A 10,384-nucleotide genomic window follows, 5' to 3' on the forward strand; every position below is an offset into this window, starting at 1 on the left:
TGTGTTGAATCAGTGTAACAGAATACGTCATATATAGGTTCACGATATTTGCAGTAATGTTTTTATACGTTTTCTTTTTCGTATTTTTAGAGTCCATAAAGCTGATATTTATTTTAGTTACAAAATATATACTTAATATTATAGTTTGAGGATTGCTGAGGGATATGTCGATAGACAGTTTCATGCTATTCATGTAAAAAAAATATATGCGTATATTATACATTGTAAGAAAATTTTGCTTATTGTACACATGTTGCTGAATATAGATATTTTAAAATAAATAAATTTAAAAAAGATAATATAGTCATGTTGAAAAAAAAGAAAATTCCTGTGATCCGTTACAAAATGTCAAAGTTTACTACTTACTCTGCATTATACACCATTTTATAAATACAAAAAAAATGATCTGATTTAATTCAGACACAACATACTCGTACATTAATACAAAAACAACATACATATCACATTTAACTTCACTCATTTTATTTGAACTATAGAATATATAACTTACTTTCTACTGATGATTGTGAAAAATGTAGGTTTTTTTTTATAAATGATGAAAAAGTAGACAAGGAAAATAGTTATATCTTACTATTTATCTTAAATATAAAAGAATTTTGAACATAGTATTAATTTACGTCACGAGTTTCGTAAAAATACTATGAAATACAATTATCTACGTCTTCCATTTCATCAAATATTAACATTTTTTTTTTTTTTAGTACTTTCACTAGTAGTTGTTAGAAGTTTTTAGTGAGTAAATTGTAAAATAATATTTCAAAACACTAGAAGTCCACCAAACTTTCTTAAGTGTAGGTTATTAATAATTTTAACAAAAATAAACAATCAATTATAACTTGAACATTAATTTATTTTTTTATTTATATTACCAATACTATTTTCTGACTGTCTACTATTTTGACGAACCAAGTTCATTTAAACATTGGACAAAATAACAAAAAAATAATAAGTTATGTAATGTACAAAAAATCTAAGATCGATTTTTACTTTAAGGAAGTATTAATAAGTCTCGATACAAAATATTTTTGTGATTATAAAACTTATATATGTACATACCATAACCATGGTCTCAACAATTCACGCAATTTTAGAGTTATCAAACAAACTGTATTTAATACAAACATATTTTAAACTTTATGATGTAATATTTTATTATAATAGTGGTAAAGTGTCAAAAAGCTTAAGCGCAGTGTATGGATAACAACTCCATCACTCAACTACTTTTATTCTGAATCCGAATGCCTTTGCATTAAAAAAAAAACACACAAAAAAATGATAAATTTTATTCTAAAACATTTGTTGAAATTTTTGATATGTACATCAAATGTCTAGGTAAAATATATATATTAATCCATCAATCAATATGTATAGAATACTGATTGGTTTGAATAAGTACAGTGAAGAATTGAATATATTTAGGTTTCAAGTGCTACGTATAGGTATATGTTTATATGCAAGCTAATATTTCGTAAATGTAATAATGTATTGATTAAAAACTGATAATATACTTACAATTTATAAGGGCTACATAAATACTGAAAGCCAGAGATTAACAGCTATAAATTCAGACCTATGATTGTATTGATTAGGTATTTAAAAATTAAAATTTGTCAAAATTCTCAAGCTTATGCAAATTATTTAGTAGTTACAAATTTATAAAAATTTAATTTATTTTATCTATGGATTGAAAAAATGACAAAGTATCACAAAAGTGGTTCTTATTGTTAACAAAAAATCTAAAAAAAAAATTATAAATACAGTTTTTTCCATTACTTTTACATAATAAGTCCAAATTAGATATTTAAACGAAAAATAACGATCCTGGATATTTGTTTATAATTTAAAAATATTGTGCTAATATGGGTGGACAGACAGACCGTCTCCGCTCAGAATCGTTTTTCGTATACATTGATATTATATCACTGAATTAAAATTGAACACCACCCATTACAGTGATCTATTTGTAACCTACTGTACAGTATAAAGCTGTATTCTCATTTTTTTTGTGTCTTTGTTATATTTTTGTTAAAATAACAGTTTAGGTATTATTATTATGATTTATCTCTCAAAAATATAAAAAAACAAAAAAACTGGGCCCCACTGAGACCCTGAGGTATGTGTTTCTAAAATATTTAGCATTCAAGAAATCGATACCGTTATGACAATTAATGTTAATAATAATAATAGATTTCTATTGTTTAACAAAAAATCATGAATAGACGACACCCCAATGGGTAAAAGTGCAGTAAATGGAAAAGCAAAACTAATATTTAAAAAATATCAAGATAATAGTTAAATAACAGAAAAATAAAAATTGTACATCAGCTAATATTACGTATTTTTAACTTCAAACTTGAATAAAAACAATATAACGAACAAAGGCGATTTATGCGTTACATTCAATCAACGACAATACAGATTTTTATAATTTATTATGTTATATAATGATGATTTTTAATAGTTTGAAATATATAAAATATTTATGTTGGAGCGAATTAGATGTTTTTAAAATATTTTTCTCTCTTATGTTATACACTATGTCAACAAAATATTATGTCATCATTAATTTAAGCTTCAGATAAATTCTCTATTGTAAATTGATATTGTAAAGTTTCAAATCTCTCTCGGAGGAGCCCGTATCGGCGAATGAAGCGTTTGAGGTTCTAAACGATTACCTGTTCTGTTTCCTTGTTATGGAGAACCGGAGGAGGGACTGGTGTTCAATTGCTTCTCTCCCGGTCACCATCGTTTATTGTGCAAAAAAATGATTTACAGCAATAGACATCCAGGGATGCGGCCTTTTTCGCTACCAAGTGGACTTTAACTATCGCTAGGTACGTGTCCACATGGAAGCAGAGATCGGTAGGATAGCATTCAAAAAGAAAAAAAAACAAAAACAACTGTGATGCCTGTTTCCAAAGAAGCGCATACATATTAGCGTATAAGCTTATTACATTACTCAGCAGTAAACGAAAATCAGTTTATTGGTGGAACCAAGAAATTGCCAATCTCAGAGCATTTGGCTTCAGGAATAGGCGCATTTATCTTAGGGTGGTGAAGAGATAAGGTCCCTATGGCATAGTAGCTTAAAGAATAGACTTTAGAGAGGCAAGCAAGGGTATGCACTCTTCGATCCACAAATCTCAAAATCTAATCTGGGCTGCGCTTAACCAATCAATTGATAGTGATCTTTGGGGTATGTCTCATAGAATTGTTTTAGGGATATCTGGGCAAATCGCCAGCAGGTATAGCAGATATAGGACGTGAAAATGATATTTACGGATTTATATTTGGAAACGCTTGCCGATGGGCGGTCAAATAAACCCTATCTTCGCTACCACAGATGGCAATAACGTAAATCCTGTTAATGAATGGCCCTGCTCTTATCTCCACTAAGGAGATTATATTATTAGCAGCTTCTTGACTGTCAATGGGCAAAGCGACGAAGTTTGATGGGTTCTCAACGAGATGCTTCCGCTGATCGGCATTAAATCTCCTAATATACTCGTTAATATGTACAACTGATGTTAACAAGAGTTAGTTTTTCCGGTTAAGTGAAAACGGGAAAAACTTTTACTTCTTCATAAAGGACGAGACACCAGCTTCTCTAGCTTTTGGCCTATTTGCATGTTTGATACCACTGATGAGTTATTTGAGAGGATACTCTTACTAATGCTTAACGAGCACCTCCAAAAGCCGGATGGACTCAGTATTAACTAGTTTGGCTTCCAGAGGGGTTGTTAAACTAAGAACGCTATCAATAACCTTCTTGTTTTTGTCAAGTGGGCCAATCACGGGTTTTCTCAAAAGTAGAAAATATACGTCCTGGTAGCACGTCCAGAATGACTTGAACTCCTCGCCTTGGAAGCACATGTATGAAATTCTTCGACAAATAGGGGTCCCTCACTACCTATTGAAAATTTGACGGTCGTACACCGAGAGACGTATACTTACTATGAGGACATCTGTTAGGAGTAGCACCAACAGGCCTATCACAGGGGGTGTCCCGCAATATTTCTTCCTTATCCCCACACTCTGGAACATCTTTTATGAAAACATCCTCAGGATGAACATTTTGGAAAGGATCCAGCTTGTCGGGCTTATAAGAGGACTTAGCCCTTTTTGCTGTTGTACAGATATCAGACTCTCTGGCTGATGTGATTAACCTCACATTATTCGCGATTTATGCTTGAACGAACGACCATGGACTTCATCTACAACTGAAAAAGCTGAGGCCATCATGCTGATTAGGAAATGGGGGTACTAGGATCTGGTATTCTTTGTAGGTTGTCACCCAGTTCTTTTACTAATTAAGGTGTGATACCTAGGACTTCATCTGGACTTGCGCCTAACCTTCAGTATACTTTTTAGTACTGTCTCGAGTAAGTCATCCAGGCAGAACTGGCTATAGCAGTGTTTCTCAACCTGGGGGTTGCCATTTTATTATTTAGGGTCACAATCGAATGATTTAAATCAATGCGAAAATTAAAAGCTTAAATGATAAAAAAATAAAATCAATAAAATATTATATATTACATACCTTTTACGAGTATAGATTATTTATATTAAAATGGAAAACGCACTATTATCAAATTTAATGTTCTATAATGATAATCTAAGCGAGTATGTAAAAAATATTTATGTAAGGGTCGCTAAAAAATTTAAATTTAAAAAAGGGGTCAAAACAGTAAAAAGGTTGAGAAACACTGGGCTATAGGACGGCTTATTCCTAACCTTGGATGATCGTCTCAATCCAAGAGAGCTAATGTTTATATCTTATGTCTGTATTGAACTGCAAGCTACTGTAAGCTTCATTGGCATGGACAGGAAGAGCAACAAAGTACTCTATTTATCTGAATCTTATGATTTGAAGCCAGAGGCTTTTAGCTCTAAGAGTTACGAAGTCCTATCACACAGTCTCTGCTGAGGTACCCGATGGGATACTGCCAAACTCACAATTTTTTACTGTCCTTACTAAGAGCCTAGTCAAGTGACAGTGAATGGGTTCATCGGTGACTGAACATCACTCGAAATGACGTACAGGATCTGCTATGAAGTTTCTCTGATGTCCCGGTTCGCATGTGTGATTGAATACAGACTGTCTCTCAGAGCACCACATAAGCCTTCTACAAAATGGTTGGAGACATACTTAGCTGCAAAGAACCAAATAAGAGGCTGGTCAAGGCTGAAGAAAGATGCAATCCAAGGGTAGTAGTTCCAAACGACTGAGCGCTCTCTGGGCAAACAGCAAAACGGGAACCCCGGTCGGCTGGTGCGTGTGACACTGGGCCTAAAATAGAATTAACTAGCAAGAGACCGATATCTATTTATGTATATTGGAACATTATTGAGCGCTATCAGTGAACAACAGATGTTACTTATGTGTATTATGTAATTCTTGTTATATTTTATGTGTATTTAAATGTATTCGCCAATAAACGATGACAGCAGATTAGTATTTTTGTTGAAACAAAGCTTCCTCTGCTGTTGATGAAACAAGGAAAGAAGTGGTTCAATGCTACACCACTAAACTTGTTTCCTACTAAAATTCTTAAGCGTGAGACGGTGCTCACCGTTAGCGAGTCGCCGTCCCGTAATAATTTAGTCTTTGTGTAGATTATGGAATAAGTAACTTTGGTTTATTCCTATCGAAATTACATTTACAACTATAGGGGACAAGGACAGCTTGACCGGAATCTAACACAGTCGATTCAGCGAACTATTTTCTCGTTGACAATTAGGGAATGGTAATTTTTTACAGTTCAGGTTGGGGCACGTAACACTGTGTCAGGCCCTCTTAAACAAGTGAACCGGGATGCATGATCTAAGCAGATGCGCCCGTGAGGACTAAGATTTGTAAGCCCTGAAAAGAGCTATTTTATGGTTTCCCGGTGTCAACTGTCGGCCGTCGGGTATCAGCCGCACGGAGGGAATATGATCCTCTCTGAGGTCGTGGTGGTCTTCGATGTGTGCCGCTAAACTGTTTCAAAGCCGACATGCCTGGTGATAACCGATTAAACCAGTGAGGTGTCCTTCGAGCTACTTTCCGTCAGTCAGTGAGGTAGGCAACCCGTAATACGTTGTCAGTAAAGACTACATGTCGATGACTGGTTGTTCGTCTATGGTACTGGTTTGATCGACGACGGTACTGTATTCAACTCACTTCTCTACCAAGACTCCGCCTGAGTGTCGTGATGGCGTTCTTTGTTTTGCCGGAACTTGAACACCTGGTCGCTGCTGGTCTGTTTCTTCGGCTTCGTTTTCTTCTGGACTGTATAGTTGTTGAAGTTTTGAAGGGTTGAGGAAGAGTGATTTATCTCGACAAACGGACTGGTATATATGTTACGGTGAAAGATGTAAACGTGGTAAAAGACGTCATTCCCCGGTAAATGACATCATTTACCTAAAAATTGGTAAATGTTGTAAATGCAGACATTCCCCGGTTATTGTCGTCAATCACCAGTTAGTTTAGTTGGAGAATGATGTTCAATACTTTTATGTCGGTGTGAACGAACAGCGATAAGCGTGTAGGTGCCAAATAAGCTTCGTTAGTTAAAAATATCATGACGGAAGTAGATAGATAAACGAAAATCCCAACTAGCAATAACGTCGATAACCCGAGTAATAATATGAGATAATCTATTAGTTTATTAGTTAGTATCTACGGGAATATTATAGCGAGTTGTATATGCGACGAGTGTGTGTTTTATAATATTATTTGTAAAAATTTGTGTCACCAGTGAACAAAGTGTAATAAAAGTTAGATTCAATTATAGTGTTAGTTTTATATAATAAGTATGGAGAACAAATTTAGAGCAGCAATCGACAAAATTGTCAGCAGTAAAAAGAGAGAGGACAACATATTTTATTTTAGTTCTGAAGAGTACAACAACAAAATCAAAAAAATAAAAGAATTAAAAATTGGAACACTTAAAAAAACGGTAACGAATAATAGACTTATACGTAAATATGATGTTGTGTCAATTGGGGGAAAAGAAAAATTGATTAAGCCTATAGTTGATAATGAATCTGACGTTTTATATTACGTCACAGTAGACGAGTTGTTTGAAGTCATCCAAACAGCACATTTAGCAGTAGGTCATGGTGGTAGAAATAGGATAATGGCTGTGTTAAAAACAAAATATTGTAATGTGACAACGGAGGCAGTTATGGCATATTTAGGTTTATGCAGTTATTGTCAAGTAAAACAATTAAATCCGAAAAGAGGGCTTGTGACAAAACCAATTTTACATTCCGCATTTAATTCAAGGGCGCAAATTGATTTGATTGACATGCAATCTCAAAATTATAATAATTATCGCTATATAATGAATTATCAAGATCATTTAACAAAATTTGTTATTTTAAAACCTTTGAAGACAAAAAGGGCCGAAGAAATCGCTTTAAATCTAATAGATATTTATACAATATTTGGTGCACCCGCTATACTCCACTCGGATAATGGTCGTGAGTTTGTAAATTCTATTATAACAAATTTAAATGAAATGTGGGGAGACGTCAAAATTGTGCATGGCAAGCCTCGTCATAGCCAGACCCAAGGATCAATTGAACGCGCGAATAGGGACGTTGAAGAAATTTTGGCTTCTTGGATGGCTGATAATAAATCAAAAGACTGGCCAATGGCATTAAAATTTGTGCAATTTCATATAAATCGGGCTTTGAACTCAGGTAAGCTATTAACTAAAAACAATTTTTTTTTAATAATTTTAATTTTAATTAATTAATTAATAATTTTTTTTTTATAATATTATAAATGTATAATTTATATTTATAATTTTATAATATATTTTTTTGTTTATAATAGGTATTGGAAGATCGCCATACGAAGCGATGTTTGGTTGTACAGCGAGAACAGGGTTAGCTTCAGCAGGGATACCTTACGATGAAATAGAAAAACTTAAGTCAGAAGAGGATATTGAAGAACTATTTAATAACAGCAACCATTCAAATCATATAAATGCAGTAGAAGATGATTTAGTCGATGTTGGAGATCTTGACAATGAAGTAAACTTGGAGACTGAAAATGAATTAAGAAATACTAAAGACATAGGTAATTATTTAATATTTATTTTATGTAATTTGGCAAAAATGCTTGCATATTTCTGCAAATTTAATGGTTGTTGCGTATTTTTACAAAATTTGATTTGCATTGCATATTAAAATAAAAGTTTAAAAAAATAATGTATAAAATAATAAATCATTATTTATTTTTTATTATTTCTTAATTTGTAAATTAAAAAAAAATTGAAAATAAATTCTTGCATATTTTCATGATTTTTACTGCATATTATATGGCATATTTCGATAGTTTTTAGCAAGGCTGGGCATTAACGCGTTAATAAGTTAAAGTTAAGTTAAAAAGTTAAGTTAATTTAACTTTTTAACTTAATAAGTTATTTTTTTTTATGTTTATTAACTTAATTAATAACTTTAGGAGCATTTAAATTAATTTTTAATTAACTTGAGTTAATTTTACATTTAAACAAGTTAAGTTAATTTTAATTTTAATTATTATGTAATGTGTTTTCAATTTTTTTAATTCATGTAAAATTTAAGTACCTATATTATGAAATTACGAATATTATCAATGCCTGTTATTTCGCCATCGTTATAAACTATTTTGGTAATATTATATTTGTTTTATACATTATTATTATTATATTATACTTATTATTAAGAATTAATATCTACATAGAAGATAACGCTAGACGGACTAGACTGTTATGTGGTAATAGTGTAATACCCCGTTTATTTTTGTATAATTTATTATTAGTTCGAGGTTTTCGTCAATTTTTTAACTTAACTTGAGTTAAAAAGTTAATATTACATTTTGGTTAACTCTTAACTTAGTTTAATTGATAGAACATTTTGAATTAACTTTAACTATTAACTTGATTTAGATTTTAATTTAACTTAACTTAACTGAGTTAAAAAATATCATTAACTTGCCCAGCCTTGGTTTTTAGTGTATAAAAATCCGAGCTATATAAATTTAATAAAATTGTATAATAATAAAATGTAAAATTTTTTTATTAAATATAATAGGTTAAAAAATAGCAATTGTCATCTATTTACAGGTAAAAGAATTGAAAAATTAAAGACCAACGACAAAAATCGGTTGTCTGTCTTAAAAAACAAGCGTCAAAAATGTTGAGATTGACTAACGAAAAATTTTCTAAGCTTGATGTCGGTACAACTGTTCGTGTCCCAATACCAGATGTCGATAGAGCAAGAGGTTCTCCGCGTAATTTACTTGCTGTTATTATTTCATGTGAAGATGACATGTATAAATTATGTAAGCCAATTTTAATTTGATAATGTTTATTTAAATTAAAATGAAATAAATACCCGAATGTTTGAATCAGGTACAGAATATGGGGTGTTGAAACACAAATATACACGAGCACAAATTTCTCCGCGTAAATTACCCACCAACAATAAATCATTATTATAAGTAGTACCTATGGTAAAAAAATCAGTGTATTATTTGAGATTTATCATCATTTACCACCAATTTTGGTAAATGACATCAATGGCCGGTGAAACATGTACATTTGAATTTAAAATCTAGTTTTTTACACCATTTACCTACATAATCAAAACATTTTGGTAATAGACGTCATTCACCGGAGAATGACGACATTCACCAATATTCATCTTTCACCGTAACATATATACGCGTTTGTCGATATTGTCTATCTTCTGTTTGGCTAGTTGATCTCAGGTTCGATAGGCCAGTTGTGCATGCATATATGGTATATCAAATGGTGTGGTATTTGATTGCCATAATGTCACGTTTTAGTCTACTCGGTTGTTGGCTTTGAGAAAAGCCGTTTTATTGTATTTTGCTTTGTTACAAGTGTAGATCAAACATTAGTACCTGCACAAAACTATAAACACATTTTCAGAATGGGTAGCTGTGGAATCGCGTAATTCTTTTTGAACACGTTTATAAGGGATAACTTTACCTCTATTATTATATAAATGCCACCTTGATTCATATCAAAATGTCTATGGTGTTTGGTATATATTATATTGGTAGTCGATTGCACTTATCAGGTTTACGTAGCAGACTGAAGTTAAACTCTAATAATATCGCGTGGCATATTGCCTGGTAAATACGAAATATTATAAAATGCATTTTCAGAATTGAATTTAAAATAAAATACATCATCGTTGTTCCTATATGAATGATATGAGTGTTTTATTATTGAACACTCTGACAGAAATAGTTTTCCTAGGAACAAAATAACCAATATATACGATACTAATAAGTAATAATAGTTCATATATTTCAGTGGACTTGAAAATGTCTCTCGTTAAGTTTTTACACCAATAATTA

The 10,384-nt window shown here is 31.8% G+C and overlaps 1 protein-coding gene across 1 annotated transcript; it reads left to right on the forward strand.

The window, feature by feature from the left end:
* The first annotated feature begins 5,053 nt into the window (after positions 1-5,053).
* Positions 5,054-9,140, forward strand: LOC111042821 (KRAB-A domain-containing protein 2-like). The gene is made up of 5 exons (XM_022327517.1): positions 5,054-5,229; positions 6,977-7,223; positions 7,401-7,710; positions 7,847-8,166; positions 9,120-9,140. Exons 1-5 carry the CDS (start codon positions 5,054-5,056, stop codon positions 9,138-9,140), a joined length of 1,074 nt encoding a protein of 357 aa, XP_022183209.1.
* The last annotated feature ends 1,244 nt before the right edge of the window (positions 9,141-10,384 follow it).

Source organism: Myzus persicae, unplaced genomic scaffold (genome assembly GCF_001856785.1).
Source record: "Myzus persicae strain clone G006 unplaced genomic scaffold, MPER_G0061.0, whole genome shotgun sequence".
Classification (NCBI taxonomy): Eukaryota; Metazoa; Arthropoda; class Insecta; order Hemiptera; family Aphididae; genus Myzus; species Myzus persicae.